Below are 24582 nucleotides of genomic sequence, written 5' to 3'. Positions count from 1 at the left end.
AATATAAAACAATCAAGCTCAGAGAGCACCAAGGACTCCCCAATTCAACCCTGAGATACAAACATTTTCTTCTATCAAAAATAAGATTATTTTGCAGAGTTATTCGTATTTATAGCTTCCATTTATTTTTCTGTCACCTACAGATCACTTTCACAACCAGCTGTAGAGTGAACCTATTGCTCCAAGAAAAAAGAAAAAGCTTGGAACAACAGAGGAACAGCCATCTCCATATGTGATATTAAACAAAAAGTTATAATTACAGCAGGAATGTACCAGGAAAATGGCTGGAACAATTCAATAAGGAGAAAAAATGAGAAATTATCTCTTGAGAAAATAACTCATGGTGTATTGCCAGACTAGGTGTCCTGTTTCCAGATTTCTGTGGAGCAGTGACTGGACATCTCTTCCCTTCAAGGTATAATCATGACAACCAGCAGCCATGCGTGTTCTGTACCAACAGTCAGTGGACATATGACTCATTATGCTGGACCACCATACCCATTACTTTTTCCTCCTATCATTGGAGGACTCTCACTTTCAACTCTTCATGGCATGCAAGGCAATCCATCAACCAATCGATACAACATTCCCTCACCAGCAAGTAAGCTTTTATTTATTTTATTTACCTTTTATTATCTTCTATAATAGTTTCTAGATAAATCCAGTGTGGCTTGATGCAGATAATTCTGTTTGCAGAAAAAAGAATTGAGAGTCTAAGCCCAGTAAATCCTACAACAATCCAAAATCTGCTCAGAAAGTTTTCAGACCTCTTCAAAGTACTTCTAGGGAATACTTGGGAAGAAAACAAGAAAATAATGCTGCAATGCTGGATCTCTTTACTATTTGTTTCTAAAAATTGACAAAGCATAATTGTGTATATTAGATTTTAAGTTTAGTAGCTGACAGCTTTATTTTCTGATTATCCAAATTAGATCCTATGCTGTAGGAATCCATCAAAAAGTAAAACTGTAGCAGATTCTGCCCTCCTAATGAGATTATTTTGGTAGCCTGGTGATTCATCAGGATGGTTTATTTATTACATTTGTAGCTGGAACTTATCGTCCATTTAAAAATACAATAATATTCAATTAATTGAGTAAACCATCCACTTCTTTTGAGTACAGCAAACCTTTTTTAGGCATAGAATTTAGTTAGTATATTGGGAATATCAGGGCTCCTCTGCTTAGGAAAAAAAATACCATTGGTCAGGCAGTCTATCTGTTAAAGCTTAGATTAGTACACATCTCCTTGTAAAATCTACACCATAGAAAGACATATTATGTCTAGCATTCTTGATTGCAAAATGAAGGGCATTGAAACACGCTCTTGAGAAAGTAAAATAATTTTGGAAATAGGATAGCTTGTGTAAGTATTGTGAGTTGCAGTTTTCTTGTGTCCCTATATAATTGACATAGTCTTGTGGCAGCTACAATATTCATCTGGAGTTCCATAGCTTTTAGTGCATGTTTAATAGCCTCCTTTGTTTTATCAGATCTTATAGTTAGAAGGAAATCAAATGAAATACTCAAATGGAACCATTCACATAATACAGCTCTTCATCTTTTGGATTGGAAACTCTTTTACACTGGGAAAAAAGGCTATAGATTATAGAAGATGAATTGACTTTGACTTAATAATATGTTGTTATCTGCCTAACTCTACTTTCCATGCTATATGGCCCATCTGAAGTCTAAGTAAAGCATTAGGGAAACATTCTGGCATAAAAAATATGGCTGCCAGAAAATGCAACTGAATTCTTTTGTATGCTCAGTGGTGGGATTCAGCCAGTTCGCACCACTTCAGCAGAACTGATAGCTAATTTTTTGTTGCCCATGCCCAAAATGGACTTCCGGAAGCAGCATCCACACAAAGAACCAGTTGTTCACCTATTTGAATCCCACCACTGTGTATGCTGGTAATCCTGGTCCTTCATCAGGCAGTTGTTCATGCACAGCCTTGGAAAGAAGGCTATGCTTAGTTAGCAGTTGCTTCATAAAGCAGGAGAAGAAAGAAAACTGCAAAGGCCAAATAGGGAGGCAGAACATAAGATGGCCAAAAGGACAGAGATGGGGAAATATGCAGGTGGGAGCAGATGAAGAGCACACTGCAGTTGTAAGTGCAGGCAGGCTGCTGAGTGCCTGAAATTTGATCACATGAGCCTGAAGTAGTCATAACTTCAAAGATCATGCATGGTCAATTGTGCAGTAAGGAGTAAGGACTACCTGTATATGAAAGCTTATATTGGGCTGCTGTGCCACCGTTTTGGCAATGGACAAGTAGTGGGTGCAGATATAATATACCCACTTGGAATCATGAAAATTCCTTATGGTAAAGTCATAAATACAATCTTTAGCCATGGCGAGAGAGGCTTGCAGATTTCCGAAGTTCTGGGCTTCCTTGTCACCTCCTGGAGGAGTTTGTGCTTAATTATTTCTTATGGAATAATGTAGACAGGACAGGCATTCTTTACTGCTACTTCAAATTTTTCAAGATTTTTGAAATAGTTTTATACCTTTCTGCAGGGATAGGTAACACTAATTGTTAAGTTCTCTGTTTGGTGAGACATTGACGAGGCAGAACGGTGAAACAGCAACACGTTTATTCAGTAACAACAGAAGCAGGTCCAACTGCTGCTTAGCTTCTATTTATCTGGTCTGCCACTAGTTGGCAGCCAATGAGATTAAATAGTAATTTCCCGCCTAAAATGCAAAGTAACAACTCCAGAGACAAGCTGTCTGGAGTTTAACCATAATGGCTGTTAACCGTTGCACACAGTTTCAAGCAACTTATCTCAATACATAACACCGCTTTTCCCTAGCTAGTGCAATTCTTAAATAATGCACATAGTCCTTTAAATATGTTGGTGGCCTTTGCGGTTGCTCCGAGTGTCTCGGAGTTGCTGGAAGTTCCCAGTCTACCAGCTCGCCTGCCAGGCTGGGTAGACCAGGGTTTTGAGACCTGATTGCTTCGGATCTACCCAAGTCCCTTTGGCTGATCTGTCCCAGTAGACTTGAGCCAAAGTCCATTGGTGGTGCAGTTTCTGCTGGGCTGGACATCGGAGCTGGTTGCCTGTCCCAGTCAGTGGGTGCAACCTGTGTGTTCAGGGATGAATTGCCTGCCACTAGCCCCCCTTCTCCACGGCTGGGAGTCCCATCAGTGAATGCAGTCTCTGCTGTTGGGTCATTGTCGATTTGCTCCTGGGGTTGGCTATTACATGAGTCTTGCACCAGCAATTGGTTCACTAGCCTCCAGGGCAGCTGGTCAATGTGCCGCCGTATCACTCTGCCATCTTCCAGGACCACTTCATAAGAAAGTGGCCCTGACATCTTACCAACCACAGCTACTACCCACAGTGCCCCTTGACCATAATTCCAGGCCCAAACCCGGTCAACAACTTGCAAACTTCCCGGTGGTTTTGGCTGTGCTGTGTCCGAGGTAACTGTCTGGATGCAGCCGATCCAGATTAGTGATTAAGCGCCGTCCCCATCTAAGTTCAGCTGGGCTTCTGCCCATTGAAGTGCAGGGTGTTGTGCGTTGTCAGAGTAAGAAATCTGCTAGCCTGTGCTGCCAGTCGCCAGTTATGATCCTCTTTAAGGATTCTTTGGTCATTCGAACTATGTGTTCCACTTAGCCATTTGAGGCCGGGTGAAAGGGGGCTGAAGTGGTGTGCCTTATCAGGTTAGCCCTCAGAAACATCTGAAATTCTGTAGTTGTAAATTGAGCCCCATTGTCTGAGACTAGCACGTTGGGTAGCCCATGCGTTGCAAAGATCCTGTGCAGTTCCTGGATGGTCCTGGCAGTAGTCTTATTGGGACTGGTGCGACCTCTAACCACTTAGAGGGGCTGTCCACCACAACAAAGAACAGCTGTCCCTGAAATGGCCTGGCAAAGTCAATGTGGATTCTTGACCATGGGACGTGTGTGGCTTCTCATCAGTGGACAGGGACTTGAGGCATTTCAGGCCTCGATTGCTAGCATGTGAAACAGCTATGTACTTGAGCCTCAATATCTTTATCCAGCCCAGGCCACCAAAAGTAGCTCCTCGCGAGTGCCTTCATCCGGACTATTCCTGGATGACCCTTGTGCAGAGATTCTAAAACCCAGGGCCTCAGAGCTTGGGACTATGACCTGACTCCCCCAAAGGATGCAACCCTTATAGGCTGAGAGCTCATCCTTTCTCATGTAAAAACTCTGGACGCTTGGCCCCGGACATTTGTCAGGCCATCCTGTGTACACCTAGTTCAATATGCGGCTAAGCATCTTCTCAGCGGCTGTTTCCGCAGCCACATCCCCAGCGTGAAGGGGAGACTGGCAAATCCTGGATAGCCAGGATGCGAGCAGCTGGAGTGGGGTCTGGCTCTAAAATTGGCAGGGGCAGTCTACTGAGACCGTCTGCATGGCCCATTTCCCTGCCTGGTTTGTGAATCAGCCTATAATTATAGGCTGAAAGGAAGATAGACTACCTCAGTATAAATGGAGATAGAATCTCAGGTGTCTATTTGTTTGTTGTGAACAAACCCAGAAGTGGCTTGTTGTCCGTGAAGACCGTGAAATGGCGGCCATACAAGTAATCATGAAACTTCTTAATACCAGCCCCTATGGCCAGTGCCTTCATGTCTATTTGCACGTAATTGTGTTCCGCTGAAGACAGGGTCCTAGAATAATAAGTGATGGGAGCCATCTCCCGTCAGCCATCAAATGACTCAACATGGCTCCTACCCCATATGGAGATGCATCACAAGCAATGCAGAAAGGCAATTTTTCCTGAAAATGGGTGAGTACTGAGTTTGAAGACAGCAGTGATTTGACTGCCGAGAAGCTTTTCTCGTGGACACTCATCCGCTGCCGCTGTGCCTTTTTGTCCAAGAGCCTGGGTAACGGCTCTGCCACTGTGGCCTTGTGCGGAAGTCCTAAAAAGGCCTGAAGCTCCTTAGACTTAGGACTTAACCATTGCACACAGTTTACAAGCAACTTATCTCAATATATAACACTAATCTTTTTAGAACTGGTAGAATTCAATTATTTTTATACAGAGATCTTACAAATTTCTTTTGAACAAGGCATGTGTTACTTCTACAGTCTGCATAGGTGAGAACTTCATTGGTTATAAGATTTGCATATGATAGATCAGGTCAAAATCAGTTCTGATTTGTGAAGTACTAGTAGAACTGCCCTCTCATCACTATGGGAGGTGATTATTTTTATTATAAATATGTTGTATATGGACAGATTTACGTTTATCAAATACTCCAAAAAAGAATCACATTTTGGTGTACTAATATTAGTATATTTGAGTTACGTGATATTTGTATCAATGTACGACCATAATCAAGCTCCAGATTTCTGTTGCTAAGCAAGATAATTGTTAAGTGAATTTGTTCCATTTTACGACCTTCCCACAGTTAGGTGAATCGTTGCAATTATTAAATTAGTAACATGTTTGTTAAGTGACTTTGACTTCCTCACTGACTTTGCTTCTCAGAAGGTGATCACGTAATCCCAGCCCACTGCAACCTTCATAAATATATACCAGTTGCCAAGTGTCTGAATTTTGACCATGTGACCAAGTTTGAAAAATGATCATGTAGTAAATCACTTTTTTCAGTTGTAATTTCATTTGGTCTCTAAATCAATGGTTGTAAGCTGAGGACTATTTATCAGTCAAAATACATGAAACTGATATAATTCAGTGGTAAAAGGATTTGAATAGTCACAAAATTTGGGAATCAGTACTTTTCACACAGTTCTGTTTGTGTGCATGCAGGTAATATTTCTAAGTAATTCATATTTTAAAAGAGGGTTGTGGTTTATTATCATTTCATTTTTATATTCTGTCATTCAATTCTGGTTTTGTATCCTTGAAAAAATACAGATAGGATATGCATCATGCACACTTATTATTTATAAGTGATAATAGTCTTGGGGCCTTTCCATATCTCATCTCTTCATTTTACAATATGTTTTGATACCGCCAAAACAGTGAGATATATATATATATAGTTATAGTGATGCTGGTGAATGTGATTCCTTAGTAGCCTGAGCACCTTCCAATCTTTCTCTTAAGTATATACATTTTTCCTAGTTATTTGATATTTATAAATAGTGAAAAATACATGAGTCATCTGGATTCTATTGTATATTTCCCCAAAACTTTGTTTTGATGAGCTACATTGTTCCATCTAATACATACTTAAGTTTTATAAAGAGAATGTTCAAGCAACAATCATTTAAAAAATCTTGTGCTTTGTTACCTCATTGATCTCAATGATACTCGTTTCTTTACTTATTCCTTACATGTACGTCTACTCAAGATATGCTATTAAGAAAATAATTTTCAAAGCTAGTGCCTGTCTTGGCTCTGAATTGGTTTAAAAGTAATGCAAACAAATTTTTCAGCTGCATCTGTTTAAACTCAATTGCTTATTAAGCACCATTATCTCCAATCTAAAATGGAGAAACAGTGACACAGTTAACTGAGTCCTGAAGAGAAAGCAAAATCATTGTCATCCTCTTTGTCCTGGAATCATCCAGTTCCTCACATGGTGTAGACTTATATCAGTAATATTGCTAAATGATTTCGAAAGTAATTTCTGTGTAATAGTTTAAGATTTAAAGTTTTATGTTGTTGACAGGTGTGCTGTTGAACATAATTATCTCATTCAAAAAACTGAAAAATCCTGCCATTCTAAACTCCCCAAACTCTCCTTGTGCAGTAGGAAATACTGTATTGTGTTGTATTGTTTTGTGTGCTGTGCTATTATACAATGCTGTGTTCATCCTTTCACTCACTCTTTACCATTTGCATTGGATATTTAAATTAAGAAGATTTTAAAAAGGGCTGAAAACTACAGAATAATTTAATACCAAGATCTCAGTCTACATACATTTACTTATTAGAATTAACACAACTCCATGTCAAATTTCATAGTAACCATTTATCGAGAATATCTAAGTGATGTGAAATCTCATAGGATTTTATAAGATTTAATTTTTCTAATTTGGGATAACTGACATTTAACAAGATTTCAATCTTTTAAAAATCATTATATTGCAGCTAATATAAACATAAGACAGCTGTTCTATTATTACGCACCAGATATAGTCAAACACCAAATTTGCCTTTTTTGGAACATTGTTTTGAATGTCCTTAATATATAGTTGACATAAACAGCAGTTGTAGATATGTGATATCAATACATTGTAAGTTGGATGATTTGAATATTGAGTTATTTCCTATGCCATGATTGGACTCATGAAGTTTAGTAATAAAATACCAGCTGCACAACTGCCAAAGAGCAGAGCTGCTAATCAAGGGGAAGCAAGTTGTCTTGCTTAGGTTTCTAAAGCCAAGCATGCTTTCTTTGACACCAAAAGGAAGATGTCAACATTGTAAAGTTTCTTAGACTCTCCAGAAGTACCATAGATGAAGCTTGTACAGCAAACATGCATTTGCAAGAATTTTACCAGATTTTCTAGGTAGAATAGGATAGGTTAGAATAGGATAGAATAGGATAGGGTAGATAGTTTACAAAATAAATGCATTCATTGATCAATTTGAGAAGTTTGTGATACATGTGTTGCAACTATTGAAAAAATAGTGTTTTTGTACTGCAAATCTACTAAATTGGTTTATGCAGGACTGAACATGTTGGTCCAGGTAGATCTCAATTAGAGCAGTTAACGAATGCCATGAAATAGTCAGATTATTGATATTGACACTATTCAATGTGATATTTCCATAAAAATGGTATTTGGTTCAAGTTTTATAAAAATGAATAATTTAAATTTTAAATATAAAATCTTATGTTTTATAAGTTTATTAATGAAATACTGTATAACAGTAAAGGAAGATAAACCATATCCAAAGTATACCTAGTATATCAAGTATTCTGCTATAGTTCTTCACGGTGAGCTGCTTTTTTAAAACTTTAACAATAACAACAACAACAACAACAACAACAATAATAACAATAACAACAACAACAACAACAACAACAACAATAATAATAATAATAATAATAATAATAATAATAATAATAATAATAATAATAATGATGATGTTGGAAGGGATCTTGGAGGTCATCTAGTCTAACCCCCTGCTCAGGCAGGAAACCCTATACCATTTCAGACAAATGACTGTCCAGTCTCTTCTTAAAAACTTCCAGTGTTGGAGCATTCACCTCTTCTGGAGGCAGGTTGTTCCACTGGTTAATTGTTCTAACTGTCAGGAAGTTTCTCCTTAGTTCTAGGTTGCTTCTCTCTTTGATTAGTTTCCATCCGTTGCTTCTTGTCCTGCCTTCAGGCGCTTTGGAGAATAGCTTGACTCCCTCTTCTTTGTGGCAAACCCTGAAATATTGGAACACTGCTATCATGTCCCGCCTTGTCCTTCTCTTCATTAAACTAGACATACCCAATTCCCATAACCCACGGGTCGGCAACCCGCGGCTCCCAGCCGCCCGGTGCGCGCGCACCTCTTCAAACGGGCAGTGGTGCGCGCGCACCTCTCCAAATGGAGAGTGGCACCGCCCGTTTGGAGAGGTGCGCGCGCACTTCCCCGAATGGGTGGAGGTGCGCGCGCACCTCCCCAAACCTTTGGAGAGGTGCGTGTGTACCTCCGCGCAAAGGGGCAGCGGCGCCGCTCTTTGAGGAAGCTGCTGCGGCCCGTCTGCGAAGCTGCCGAAAGCGGCAGCTTTGCAGACGGGCCGCGGCAGCTTCCTCAAAGAGCGGCGCCCCTGCCCATTCTGGGAGGTACGCGCACACCTCTCCGAACGACCGGAGGTGCGCGCGCACCTCCCCAAGAGCATTGCAGTAATCTATGCGGGAGGTAACGAGCACATGAGTCACCGTACGTAAAGCATCTTGGTCCAGATAGGGGCACAACTGGCACACCAGGCGAGCCTGGGCAAATGCCTCCCTGGCCACGACTCCTAAGTGATCTTCTAAACTGAGTCGTGCATCAAGGAGGACGCCTAAGTTGCGCGTCCTATCAACAGGAGGCAACACCTCTCCCCCCATAACCAAAGATGGTAAATCTTGGACTGGACGAGATGCTGATACATAAAGCCACTCAGTCTTGGCCGGGTTGAGTTGGAGCCTGTTCTTCCCCATCCAGATTCGAACCGCTTCCAGGCAACGGGACATCACGTCGAGGGCATCACTGGGTTGGTTCGGGGTGGAGATGAAAAGCTGGGTATCATCAGCATATTGATGATACCTCACCCCTAAATCACGGATGATCTCACCCAGTGGCTTCATATAGATGTTGAACAGGAGGGGAGAGAGGACCAACCCCTGAGGCACCCCACAATCAAGGGGCCTTGGGGTTGACCTCTGTCCTCCTGCCAACACTGTCTGCAAACGGCCCGAGAGGTAGGAGGAGAACCACCGTAAATAGGTGCCTCCCACTCCCAACCCCCGGAGACGTCGCAGCAGGATACCATGGTCGATGGTATCAAAAGCCGCTGAGAGATCTAATAGGACTAGAACAGAGGAATAACCTCTCTCCCGAGCCCACCAGAGATCATCCACCAGCGCAACCAATGCCGTCTCCGTGCTGTACCCGGGCCTGAAACCCGATTGTTATGGATCCAGGTACTCAGTTTCCTCCAGGACCAACAGGAGCTGCCGTGCCACCACGCTTTCAACAACCTTCGCAAGAAAGCAGAGGTTGGAGACAGGACGAAAATTATTCAAAATAGCTGGGTCCAGAGCAGGTTTCTTGAGGAGGGGCCTCACCACCGCCTCCTTCAAGACAGCAGGAAAGCACCCCTCACTCAAAGAAGCATTAATCACTGCCTGGAGCCAGCCTCGTGTGACCTCCTAAGCCGCATAAACCAGCCAGGAGGGACACGGGTCCAACAAACACATGGCGGCACTTAATCTACCCATGATCCTGTCCACTTCATCTGGAGTCACAGGGTCAAACTCTTCCCAAATAATATTGGCCAGACCCGTCGCTTCTCCCTCGCCAGATACTGCCCAATTGGAGTCCAGACCGATCCGAATCTGAGCAATTTTGTCCAGCAGATGCTGACAAAACTCCTCGGCTCGTCCTCGTAAGGGATCTTCCCCTGTCCCCTGATTTAAAAGGGAGCGGGTCACCCTAAACAGGGCGGCCGGGCGATTATCTGCAGATGCAATGAGGGTGGCGAAGTAAGCATGCTTCGCCACCCCCATTTCCACAAGGTAAGATCTGGTAAAGGATCTTAACTGTGTTCGGTCAGATTCGGACCGACTGGATCTCCAAATGCTCTCTAGGCTCCTCCTCTGGCGTTTCATCTCCCGTAGGTCCACAGAAAACCAAGGGGCCAACTGGGACCTGCGCCAGGTCAGTGGCCGCGAAGGCACAATGCGGTCAAGAGCCTCCGAAGCAGCCCGTTGCCAGGCGTCAACCAAGGTCTTGACCAAGCTGTGGGAAAGGGAGGCAGGAATCAGTCCAAGCGCCATCTGAAACCTTTCCGGGTCCATCAGGCGCCTGGGGTGGAACCACCTGGTCGGTTCCGCCTCCCAGCAGCGGGAGGTGGCATGACGGAGGCCCAGCCACAAGAGATAATGATCTGTCCATGAAAGGGTTTGAATGGAAGGAAAAAACCCACCCAGATCATTAAGCCACTGCCCGGAGATAAAAATAAGGTTGGGCGTGTTTCCCCCCTCGTGGGTCGGACCCTGAATAATCTAGGTCAGGTCCATGGCCATCATGGAAGCCATGAACTCTTGGGCCACCCCTGATGCACCCCCCAGGGAGGGCAAGTTAAAATCCCCCAGAACCATAAATCTGGGAAACTCAACCGCCAACCCCGAGAGAGCATCAAGCAGCCCAGGCAGGGCCGTTGCTACGCAGCTGGGAGAGAGGTACGCAAGCAACAGTCCCATCTGACACCCAGGGCACCACCTCAAGAGGAGGGACTCACATCTGCCTATCTGAGGGGCAGTGGCCTCCCGCGGACAAAGGGCCTCCTTAATAACAACTGCCACCCCACCGCCCCTACCCTGAGCCCAAGGCTGGTGAAGCACATGGAAACCTGGTGGGCATAACTCAATCAAAGGGACTCCTCCCTCTGGGCCCAACCAAGTTTCCGTAATGCATGCCAGGTCTGCGCATTCCTCCTCAAATCCCAGATGAGGGGAGCTTTATTCACCACAGACCTGGCATTCAAATAAACCATCCTGAGCTCAGGTACCTGTCCTCCCCCACCCCTGGAAAAGCAGGATTAAGCCAGAGGGTCAGAGCACGCCACCGCTCGAAGACAGCTGGGGCACAATCCCAGATTTTGATATGGCCCTCTGTTCATCCATCTGCCACCATTCCCAATCACCATGGGGATCACAGTCCCCACCCCATCCCCTCGGGCCCTGAGACCCCCCATCCCGGCCCCCCCAACGCCACGACTGTCTACCAACCTGGACTGAGGAAGGTCCGGCAACCCCCCCCATCTTTCTGCTGGGCTTGCATCCCTCCCCCCTCTTCAACCCATTAAAAAATTTAAGAAGAAAACCCCAAAGCCTCCTTTTAGTGCCATGCCACCTCTCGGGGTCCCAAGATCCATCATTAAGGAACCAGCGGCATAAGTTAGAGGGCCACACCTGAGAGAGGGGGGACTCCCTCAGGGCAAAAAGTTCATCCACGGAGTAAAACGTTAAGATGATTAGAAGCAGGAAGGAACATATTGGCAGGACAAATGGAAAGAAATATTAAAACCCCAGAGCTAGACAGTGACTCCCAAATGGGGTCACCCTCTCACAGCGACCATGATCTTCCAGTTTCAGGGAGAACCACTATCCAGCTCCGGGCTGGTCATAGGGAGGGAAAAGTCCGATGACTGGGATGATGGTAAGTCCATATTGGAGAAGGCATCCACAGCTCCGGCGATGAGTAGATGTAAATTAGTCTCGGGCATCAGGTTCCTGGCCTGGCCAAAAACAGCCAGGCCCCCCTGAACCCAACATCGTCGAGCCCCACCACCAACACCTCTAAGCCGCCAAGATGTCAGATGGTGGCTACAAAATCCAGGCCAGTCATCCGTCACCAACTCATAGATAAAATCACGACCAAAAGTGCTGTAAGAGGCTGCAGAATGCAGAAATAATTGCTGACAGTGGAGGAGGCTCACCTCTGATCTTAAATAAATATAGTCCCAAGGGGCACCGCAATCACAGGTACCACAGTCCGTAGGAGCCACCTCAATATCACCTTAGGCCCCGGGCATCTCGAGTAATAATGCGCCCAGCTCGCCCCAGCTTGCTCCGCCTCTCGTCCTCCGGCTGCTTCATTGGGAGCCTCCACTCTCCACAAACAGCCCCCAAAGGGCCTCTACGGAGGGGGAAGCTCACCATCGGCCCGTCGATCAGCTCACCACCACCCTCCCAGGAAACTCCACCGGAGGGGAAGGCTCATCAATCAGCTGTTAGTCGGGCATTCAGCTCTCCGATCCCCTGTTAATCGGGCGTTCGGCGTTGCAGCATTCAGCGTTGCAGGCCCCAGACGCTTCACCACCGCCTCGTCACTGTCTCCAGCAGCCTCAAAAAAGGTCGCCGTGGCCCTGAGGGTTCCTGTCACCCCACTAAAGCCGCACAGCAACCAACAGCCCTACAATGCCCCAAAGCCAAAAATCGGCCTCCTGCATCTAAGGCTCAGCCGCGAACCGTGGCCATCTTCATCGGAGGAAAAAAAATCCCTCACCTTGTATATTATTATATATTCCTACAATATTTAATATAAATATATTTTAATACATTGTCTAAGTTGCATGAAAGCATGAGAATAATCACATAATCTTATATCATCTATAAATAACCAAATTGCATCTATACACAAAAGGGCTATAAAATGTACTTTCCTGCAAAATAATCTAATCCTTGCTCTTATATTTTATACATTTCTTTAAAAAAACACCTTTGGTTTAATATACAAGAACAAAAGGTTTACAATTTCCCCTTGTGCAGATTAAAAAAGAATGATCTTTGCTTCAGCTCTGGGAAGTCGGGGAGGGGGGAGGGGAGGGGAAGGGGGGTTGGGGAGAGGGGAGGGGGAGGAGGGGGGTTTGTATTCAAAATGTATTGTAAAACTTTTCAATTAAAAAAAAGATCTTTGCATAGAACAACTTTGTTCAGTCTTGGGGAGGATTTTGTCATCAAATAATTATTTTTATTTGTCTGTTTTTGAAAAGTTGATTATAGAACTGTGGTAGAATTATTGTAAGAAGTTGAAATGATCAAAAGATATAGTATATTTATATTTGCTGTTTACCCAAATTTATCCAGACTCTGGTGTCCACTTTCACAAAATCTCTGTTCAGTCTCAGAGTGGCATTAGAAACACATTTCAGAACTTGGAAGTACTGAATAGAAATGGTCCCAGAAATTAAAGGTATGGAGTTAAAAGATGAAAAATATTAATTACAAGCATTTGCGGAGGATTTGGTATTTATACTAGAAGATCCCTTGGAGACAAGCCCTAAATTATTGATAAAGATTGAAGAATTTGGAGAAGTAGCAGGATTGAAAATAAACAGAGATAAGACTAAAGTGATAGTCAAAAATCTTACAGATAAACAAAAAAACCAACTGTCAGAAAAAACAGATCTCCAGATAGTTAAGAAAGTTAAATACCTGGGGATATACTTAACAGCAAGATGTGTGACATTAAAAGAAGATAATTATCTCAAACTATTAAAACAAATAAAATTAGATTTGGAAAGATGGAAAAAACTACAATATCAATGTTGGGAAGAATAGCGGCTGTGAAAATGAATATTTTACCAAAACTACTTTTTCTATTCCAAACAATACCTATAACATTAGGGAAAAAAGCCAGAATAAGACCAAAACTGTTACAAGAAGCAAAAGAAAATGGAGGATTTGGGCTACCAGACTGGGTCCTATACTATCAAGCAGCTGCATTAATATGGTTAAAAGAGGGGGTGGTTTGGGGCGGGTGGGTTTTGGGGATATGTATTATAAAAACATTTTTTGTAAAACTCTTTAATAATAAAAAATATATATGGTTAAAAGAGTGGATAACCCTTAGACACAAAAGATTACTATGTTTAGAAGGACACGACTTACAACTTGGATGGCACGCTTTTCTATGGTATGGGAAGAATAAAATCCATAAATATTTTCAAAATCACTAAATAAGAAATGCCTTGCTTTTGACATGGGAAAAGATAAAAATGAAAATTTGTATGAAAACACCAGGATGAATCTCGACAATGAAGCGTTTGTGCACTCACATTTAATAAACTATGAGAAACTTCTGAAGGGAAATTAGAAACTAAACAAGAATTGGAAAAACAGGGATTGAGCTATCATGGTGGCCACACTTGCAAATGCAAATGAGATATGAAAAAGATGCTAAAACATATGGCTTTTTTAAAGATCAAATACTGTTTGACCAGATACTATTGTCATCAGATGAAAAACTGATTAAGGAACCCTATAAATTTTTGTTAAACTTGAAAATGGAAGATGAAAAAGTTAAGAAACAATGATAATTTGGCCAAAATATTTTGGGCACAATGTAACATTAGAAAAATGACGAAACGTGTGTGAAAGAAACTATAAAATAACAAAGGCAGCTACTTATAGTACAAAGTACAGAGAAAAGCAACAAAGATGATTAGGGGATTGGAGGCTAAAACTTACAAGGAACGGTTGCTGGAATTGTGTATGTATAGTTTAATGAAGAGAAGGACAAGGGGGGACACGATAGCAGTGTTCCAATATCTCAGGGGCTGCCACAAAGAAGAGGAAGTCAAGCTATTTTCCAAAGCACCTGAAGGCAGGACAAGAAGCAACAGATGGAAACTAGTCAAGGAGAGAAGCAACCTAGAACTAAGGAGAAACTTCCTGACAGTTAGAACAATTCACCAGTGGAACAGCCTGCCTCCAGAAGTGGTGAATGCTCCAACACTGGAAGTTTTTAAGAAGAGACTGGACAGTCATTTGTCTGAAATGGTATAGGGTTTCCTGCCTGAGCAAGGGGTTGGACTAGATGACCTCCAAGGTGCCTTCCAACTATTATTATTATTACTATGATGATGATGATGATGAAAATTTATATAAAATGTTTTATAGATGGCATTTATAAAAATTTTATATAAAATGTTTTATATAAAATGTTTTATATAAAAAAATTTATATAAAATGTTTTATAGAAGGCACCAAGAGCCTTGGTGGAGCAGTGGGCTAATGCCTCCTTAAGTAACACCAGCTGCCTGCAATTAGTGCAGGTTCGCATCCCACCAGGCTCAAGGTTGACTCAGCCTTCCATCCTTCCGAGGTAGGTAAAATGAGGACCCAGATTGTTGGGGGCAATTAAGCTGACTTTGTAATAATGCCGCTTGGGGTGTGTGAAAGCCCTAATAAGCAGGCATATACATAGAATGAAGGCTACTGCTAAGTTTGTAAAGCCGCCCTGAGTCTTCGGAGAAGGGCGGGATATAAATGGAATTAAAATAAAAAAATAAAATTTACCACCTGCAAGATTAGCAAAAATGTTTAAAAACTTGTCTAGTAATTGTTGGAAATGTAGGCAAAAGCCAGGCATGTACAATCACCTCTGGTGGACATGCACTAAAGCAAAAAAAAAAAAAAATGGCCAAAAATACACATGTGGTTAGAGAAAATGTTAAGAAAACATGTAGATTTTAAGCCAGAACTATTTCTTCTATGTATGTATATATTTAATATTACATGTATTACCAGCAGTGAGAATTATATTTGCACAGTATTGGAAAAATGAAGAAACATCATCAGAAGACATAATTAGGAAAATCCTGGATTGTGCGGAAATGGATAGGCTTACATTGAAAATGAAAGGGAAAGAAGATACAGACTATTTTCAAACATGGGATAATTTTTATAAATGGCTAGAAAAAACAGAGTAGAGAGTAGGAATAGAATTTATATTACTATTAATGTCAGATATGTGGACCCAAATAAAACGTTGTTTATTAAGCACTAAGGATTTGTAACTATAAAAACTTAATAAAATATCTAAAAAAGAAACACATTTCAGAACTTGAAGGGAGGACCTTAAAAATTTGTCTGAAATGGTACAGTATTACCTGTCTGAGCAGTGGGTTGGACTAGAAGACCTCCAAGGTCCCTTCCAACTCTGTTATTCTATTCTATTCTAATTTGGATAGAACAAGTTCTAATCATGCAGAATTGGAAAAGGAATCCAGTTTGGTACCGCTGCAGACATTGATAACAAACATCACATCATTTCTAATATGAAATGTACTGTTTTTCCATTAACAGTATAGTCTACTTGGAGAATCCTATAAGAAGAAATGATGTCCATTTCTTTGTAACTGATTATGCTGTTTGACTCATTAGAATAGAGAAGTACTATATTTAGTACTATACTGGAACACTGCAAGAAATAATAGTATTGAAAAATTAAGTTTATAGGGGCAAACATAATTGGAATATATTGGAATAAACATTATGTATTCAGCTGCAGTTTCATCTGTCTAATAGCTATAAATATGGAATTGCTTTTTATAAATGAAGAGAATGATACCAAAGTAATCTCTCCTTTATGTCATTGCGTATCATGCCTTCCTTGCTGGCAAGATACAGAGAGGCTTATGGCAATTAATACAATAGGAAAGGAAATTCTTCAGGTATACTTTGTGCAATAGTACAGCAGAAGATTACTATGAAATTGCAATTTGTATAGAATGCAATAAGCAGGTAAGAGTGACTTTGCAGTATTGTATACATATTTTAGTAGGGACGCGGTGGCTCAGTGGGTTAGGACACTGAGCTTGTCAATCAGAAGGTCGGCAGTTTGGCGGGTCGAATCCCGAGTGCCGTGTAACAGAGTGAGTGCCTGTTACTCATCCCAGCTTCTGCCAACCTAGCAGTTCTAAAGCATGTAAAAATGCAAGTAGAAAAATAGGGACCACTACGGTGGGAAGGTAACAGCGTTCCGTGCGCCTTTGGCGTCTAGTCATGGTGGCCACATGACCACGGAGACGTCCTCGGACAAACGCTGGCTCTTCGGCTTTGAAACAGAGATGAGCACCGGAGTTGGAAACGACTAGCATGCATGTGCGGGGGAACCTTTACCTTTTTATCCATATTTTAAGACCTACTTTGACTGTCAGTTCATTTTTGAATATAATTCGAAGTGTTTGCAATAACCTAGGAGTCATGTATGATTTTGCTTCAGGATGTCTGTAAGAGCGTCTTCTTCCACTAGAATCTGCCCCATCTTATTTGATCAGCTCCAGAATACTGAGATTAAGGGAAATTAAGGAATTAGAGTCCATGAACAGGCCTTGGTAATTGGTACATCTCTATAGAACAATCCAACTTGAATCTTCCAACAACCAATTGGAGCTTGACTGAAGAGAGCATGGGATTATTAATTTTTCTAATTTAATTTTAATTTTTGGATTATATTGATCATTTTAAACATTCTTGATTTTGCACGAACTGCTCAGAGTTTATTAAACTGGACAAGATTAAAGTAAAAGAGTGTTTTTAATACACTAATGGCTCATATGTATATATTTTTCCATGAAGAAAATAACTATAGTCTAATCTGGTGGGGGGGGGGAAATGAAGCAAAATGCTGGAATAGAAAATTATTTCTTTAATGGATTTTAATACTACTAATAATAAAGAATCCAGTTTGTATATATTCTTCTATATGTTCAGTAGAATAAAGAGACATTTCTGAATGTTTAACCCAATAATGATGCAATTCAGGTGTGGAGGACTCTTGTTCTGTTTGGCTATGTTATTTTTGTTTATTAAATGTAATAATTCACAGATAAAACTGCAAAACACATTAACTTGGAATTAACTTTCAAAGTCTTTAATGTTTCAGAATATATTACACATTACAACTTACCTAGACGTTGAGCAATGGATCCAAAATTATCTTCTAGCCATTTCTGCTGTGAAGTGGTGATGATGCTAAGTATTTAACAAAGGTATAAATTATACCTTTGGGTATAATTATGGAAAACATAAATGTATCTGAAACAAATTCTAACTCATATGTTGATCTATTCCAAAATAATGTGTTATTCAACAAGAATGAACCTCTAGATAAAACCCTGCTACAGCATGGATATCTTAAAATGAATCAAAGGGATTTTGGCATTCTGTAAGATCTGGCATTGAGTGAACTATTGGTCTGATAATGTTTCACAGTAATGCATTGCTGATGTGACACACCATTCTAATAATGCATTAGAGTAATGTATCATCCAGAAGCCAAACTAATAATGCATTTCTCTATCTAATGAAGAAAGTATCTAGAAATTTATGTGCTACAGTTGAATGATAACATCAGTCTGAGTACAACATAATAGAAAAGATAGATAACTGTATATCATTTCCTGAAATGGTTCTTGAGCACCCCTGAACCCAGTGACTTTGTGTTTTCCCTGTCCATATTTAAGAAAACATAAAATATATCCTAAAGTTGAGAAGGTTTTGTTTTTAATCCAGTGAATGACAGTTTTTTTTCTTGGCCACATGACTTATTTCAGAAACATTTTCTTGGAGAAAAAGAGAGGTTAGACTCTTCTTTGTGCTTTCTTTCAGAAATCAATGCAGTTTTAATTTATTTCAGCTCATGTTGGCCCTTGCAATTGCTGTGGTACAACTTTCCACAATATTAGAAATGCCTCCAGAAGTCATTAAGTTGCTTAAGTGCTGGTTTAAAGATGATTGATGCATCTAGTAAAGATGATTGATACAAGGCTCAAGGTTTATCACTTTTCCATTCAGTATTTTTCTGTTTGAAAAAAAAATCTTTTTGTTTCCTTGGTCACTGGATATTAACATGCCTTATTTCTATTTGCTGCCCATCCGATATAGTCATTTACTTCTTGGATGAAGTTGTTGACAATTTTGACAATTGCCCACTGATTTCTACCTCTAAAAACCAAGCAGCGCAGGGCTATTAGCTTTATTGGCCATATTTTATATACGTTTGCTTCACACAGAGGATCCTTGCAAAAAGATCATAAAATAGTTTAGGGTTTAATAGCTCTGGGAGCTGGAAGAAAATCAGCCTTCCTAAGCCACAGTTTGGCACTTTCAAACAGACACTGGTTTTACCTATTTCCTTTCTTAACTGTTTTAGGATGTTCTTTGTTAATGATTCCCTGGATATTAAGAAACTTCTGAAAGGCAAGGTTAGCTCAGGACAATTTTCATCTACCCTGAATGAGAAAAAAGTTTTATATAAAGGTAAAGGTAAAGGTTCCCCCGCACATGCGTGCTAGTCGTTTCCGACTCTAGGGGCCAGTGATCATCTCCGTTTCAAAGCCGAAGAGCCAGCGCTTGTCTGAGGATGTCTCCGTGGTCATGTGGCCGGCATGACTAGATGCCAAAGGCGCACGGAATGCTGTTACCTTCCCACCGTAGTGGTCCCTATTTTTCTACTTGCATTTTTACATGCTTTCGAACTGCTAGGTTGGCAGAAGCTGGGACGAGTAACAGGCGCTCACTCTGTTATGCGGCACTCGGGATTCGACCCGCCAAACTGCCGACCTTCTGATCGACAAGCTCAGTGTCCTAACCCACTGAGTCACTGCATCCCTTTTGAGAAAAAAGTTTTATTTAAGTACTGACTATTCTAGGTCTTCCAAGTGCAGTTATAAATAATGATTTTGGTGGTGACAGCATCTAATTATGCTGATTCCAGAGAAATGAGTATTGTGGCAAGAATGGTGGATCTTTGCCAAACCCTTGATTCATATCAACATATTAAATTTTCAGATAATTTTGTCTCTGACTTTGAATCACAAGCCTTAGTTTTAAAAAAGTCACACTGCTTTATAGCTTGATATAGTTCTCCATCATCACTTCAATTCCTTGAATAGCTAAAGCATTATAACAACATGGATCAAAGATTCTCTATAAGTTTATGTTCATACTCAAAGAAGTTTTGAAAGAATCAACATATCTGGCATCTACTGCCAAAGAACAGACAAAGGAGAGAGAAGAGCAAAGTGACAACGTTAAGGGAGAAATGTATGGGAAAAATACATTCTGGTCAACTGTAAATACTAAATGTGTTATTACGAGCTTTTGGCAAGGCAGAGGACATTTTTAAAAAATTGTTTAGGATTACACAGAAAAAAACATTATTTTCTATATTAGTTGTTAAAATCTTTTGCAAATTCATTTATTAAAAGATTCCTTTATTAAATATGGTCAGATGTGATTGACAGGTTGCATCTTACATACATAATCACACAAAAGTTTTGCATGGATTTTAAAATTCTGCAATTTCATTGCATCCTGGGAGACCTAATAAATCTAGCCAGTTCTTTGCATAAACTGTGCTTTCTAAAAATCATTCAGATAGGCAAAATGGTTCTACCATAAATTTATTGATTATCTTCATTTATCATCATACCAAGTCATAAGACATAACTTGACTGAACATAAAGCATGGGTAGAGTTAGTGAACCATGGTCCCTTCTAGCTCTATTTGTAAACTTTGATTAGTAAACCATGGCTCAGTGTAAGAATGGATACCTTCATGCCACTACAAACGTTTTGTTGAGTTTTCTTTGAAGAGCAGAAAAGGTGAAATAAATATATTTTGAAATTTTGGTAGGTCATATATTTTTCTAAGGGTAAAACGACTTTTGAAATTATACTAAGGGTTAATGAGTACAAGATTTTTTATCATATTCTGATACACTGGTGTGCTTTATGACTTTCTGTATCATATTGACTGCGATTCAAACATAACATGATATCTAAGAAATATAATCTAATGTGACATGTTTAGCAGCAGTGCTACTATTAAATTCAAAATAGATCTGAAAGAGACCTTACAGGTCTTCTAATCTATTCCAATCCCCTGCTCAAGCAGGAGACCCTATACCATTTCAGACAGGTGCCTGTCCAATCTCTTTCTGAAAGCCTCCAGTGATGAAGCATCCAAAACTTCTGAAGGCAAGCCGTTCCACTGGTTTATTGTTCTCATTGTTAGGAAGTTTCTTCTTAATTCCAGGTTGCTTCTCTCTTTGACAAGTTTCCATCCATTGAACAAGTAGTTTAGAATTCTATGACTAGCTCCCATCAAAGATAAGTCACTGTCCATTTTTTGGGCGGTGTGCCCAAAACTACACACACATTTTGCTCTGTGGTTGTCCTTATCCTGTGTTGCTTTGATATATTATCTCCGTTGCCTCTAAGGATGTCTTCCATGAACGTAACAGGTACTATTTGAATTAAAATTTATTAAAAGGAGCATGAGTGCCTTTGTGTAGTTTTGTTTGTATAAACTACATAGATGTTATATCTGGGAAACATTTTTTTTCAAATGCATTATTATAATTATTATGGTCCTAGGGATTAAAGGAGTCATAGTAATTGTAGTTTCAGGTATCCAGGAAAACAAAAGGTTTACTGCAGTATTTAGATTACTCCAGCCTTCTCTAATTTGGGACATTCGAGATACATAGGTAACACAAACCGTACCATTTATGGTCAGCATATTGTTGGAGAAGACTGATACAAAATTTGAGATACAGAGAAATTGAGAAGTTATTATTTTTAAGTGCAAGAACAATAGTTTCAATTGTAATTAAATAAAGTTTTCTTGCTAATAAAGTTAACAACTACCTCTGCAGCAACTACCAAAGATCATTTAACAGTATGTGTTTTTATTTGGCATAAATACATTTTTATTCTAGTAGATCAAATATCTAAAATGTACTGATCAATCACATATTCTTTGGGATAATATCAGAGAATGCCTTACAATTAGATAAAAATTTCTGTAAAAACTATTTTCTTTTATAAAACAAAGAGATTTATGAAACTTTAGAAACAAATATCAAATAGAGGTTTTTTACTGTGAAAGATTAATCTACATCTGCAAACTCGTGTATGTGTATGCACTGTATATCTCTGTAATAATATCACCCCTTTCCAACCTCTATGTACATATTGACTGTCCTGATAAGTACACTACTCTAAGCATTGTAGCTCAAGACTTCTAAGAATATAAGAAATTTCAGAAGACTCTCTTGATAATTCCTACATGTCTTCCATAAAACTTATGATCCTATGAACTGCGTGATTATAGAAGCAGCTTGTAAGGAAATTCTGATCCTTATTATAAATTTATAATGAAAAATTTACCAGTATTTAAATTACAATAAAGAAACCAGATGATAATAAGCACAGAACAAAGGAATCAATTTATTCCATTCACTAAATGTGGCATAAAGTTGTTTCTCATTTTCCATTTATTTTAGTTTTTGTTTCTTCTTCATGAAAGTACTGTAAATTGGCTAAAAAGTATATTTTTAAGTTTGGGGGGGAAATGGTGGGAAGGGATGTTCCTCAGTCAAAGGCTTTCTATAGCTATTGCTTGATGCAATTGGCTGTCTTCTACAGTGGATCTTTGTTCAAATCATGAAATGGAAAGTTTAAGATTAATTCCCTAGGAGGTCAAAAGGAGAAGGATAAATAACCAGTCCTGCTCAGTGTTCTTTCTTAATGACTTTGACACAGTTTGAAAGAGTAAACAGTTTTGACAAAAGACATAACTGATTGCTTAGGTGTGAGTGATCTGTCAGAAATGTGGCTTATCCACTTTCAAAAGACAGTCCTTAATGAAGTGAGCTGTGGTTTGTTGTACAAAGAGGATAGAAAATGAAAGCCACCAACTTGGCTTTTTGAGAACACAAGTGAGGCAAATGATGATTTTGGACAGATAAGGGAAACAAAGAATAGGCTATGCTAAAAAAAGTTTTCCTCTTCTCTTCCCTATTTTAAGATCTTTCATTATTTTGTTCTGTAATGTTAGAAAGGTAATGTAGACCATTAGAGTTCATTTCAGTTCTTGATCAATCATTAGAGACCAAGATTCCATGCCTGGTTTGTGTTAAATGTATGTCTTGGAAATAACTCTCAAGAAACACAAATGACTTGGGAATCCTTTGCTGTCTCTACTCTATTCTCAGATATGAGCACGATGACACATCAGGTGAGACTCAGTATTATGACTGTTCATATTGATTTTCCCATACAAGTAAAGTAAGTTCATAAAGTTGCAGTGCACCTGTCTTACTTTTTAAAAGCCCTTTCCCAAAGTAAAAATAAAAGGGGAATGAGGGATTCTGTCCTATCGATTCAATAAATCTCTGCAACATTCCAGGCAAAACTTAATAGAGAAAAAACTGCAGGTCTTAGCTACACAAAAGGAATCCAAAAGTATTCTTGTAGGAAGAAATTGATGGAAGCAATTCAGGAGCAGGTAGCATGGTAATTTTTATTTTACTCTGGATTATTGGAATATTTATAGAAGATTGATAAAAGTATATACTCATTATATGAATTGATCAAACAAGTAAACAAATGTCTTTGATTACCAGTTATCTGCATCCCTATATATAACTCTTGGAGTAAAGCAGATCTACCTTTCTGACTCCAACTCCAGTTGTTGGAACTTAGTTTTGAATTCAGTGAACAAAATAGTTCTCCCAAATTAAAAAATACTTATACCAAATCTGATAAATAGTATATACAAATGGGCTTTAGGAATGTCCAGTGCCAGCAAAAACCGATGAGACAAAAAATTATTTAAGAATTTAGCATTTCCATTCCAATTTAGCTGGACCACTTGGTATGTTTTTAAAGAGCAGTGTTAGAGCTTGATTGAAAAGAGAGGATTGTGATTACTATTTTTTTAATTATATCATGAAATATGTGTACATGTGTATGTTGAATTGTGCTTTAATCATTTTGCTGTGCAAAAGTACACAACACAAATACAGTATTTCACTTGTGGCCTTTTAATAGCTGTTTTCTGATGTATTCTTCCCTTTCTGTGTTGCTAATCATATGTTTAACTGGTGGATGTAATCATTTTTCTGCAATAGGTAATATTTTCTTGTAATGTTTTCTTGTGGTGGTAAGGGTGGTGATGCTGTTTGCAAATGGTCCCAAAGAGAGTAAGTGATTTTTTAAGAATAAAGTTTTGCACAGAGGGAGAAATAACCCTGAAAGACAAATAAAGGGAGGCAGTGGGGTGGAATCCAGAATTAAAAACTAATTAAGATGGCTAATTTATTTTTTAAAAAGTGTCTTTTTCTACATTTGTAATAAAGGTAGCCATTGACTTAAGACTACAATTGAACCCAAAATTTCTATTACTAAGTAAGACAGTTGTTAAGTAGGTTTTGCCCTATTTAACAATCTTTCTTGCTATAGCTGTTAAGGAATCGCTGCAATTATTAAGTTAGTAATACAATTGTTAAATGAATCTGGCTTCTTATTGACTTTGCTAGTCAGAAGGTTGTATATGGTGTGAACACATGACCCTGGGGATCTAGGAACCGTCATAAATATCAACCAGTTGCCAAGCATCCGAATTTTGATCACATGACTACAGGGATGCTGCAACTGTTTTAAGTCTGAAAAGTGGTCATATGTCACTTTTTTCAGTGTCATTGTAACTTTAAATGGTCACTAAACAAAATAGTTGTAAGTCGGGGACTATCTGTATTTGTTTAGCAACAAGTGTTGGTGATTTGCTTCTGGGGTACTGAATGCCAGAATTTGAAAATGACACTAAGGAAA

The 24582-nt window shown here is 39.7% G+C and overlaps 1 protein-coding gene across 1 annotated transcript in view; it reads left to right on the top strand.

The window, feature by feature from the left end:
* Positions 1 to 398: 398 nt before the first annotated feature.
* The window catches only part of RARB (retinoic acid receptor beta), a 257875-nt gene continuing 233691 nt past the window's right edge, over positions 399 to 24582 (top strand). Inside the window, exon 1 of the mRNA XM_081345080.1 lies at positions 399 to 601. Coding sequence (XP_081201206.1) covers positions 424 to 601 — 178 coding nt within the window. The 5' untranslated portion in view covers positions 399 to 423. The remainder of the gene's footprint in view (positions 602 to 24582) is intronic.

This window comes from Vipera berus (assembly GCF_964194415.1).
Source record: "Vipera berus genome assembly, chromosome: Z".
In the NCBI taxonomy this organism is placed as follows: Eukaryota; Metazoa; Chordata; class Lepidosauria; order Squamata; family Viperidae; genus Vipera; species Vipera berus.
This window is presented reverse-complemented; position numbering and strand designations above follow the sequence as displayed.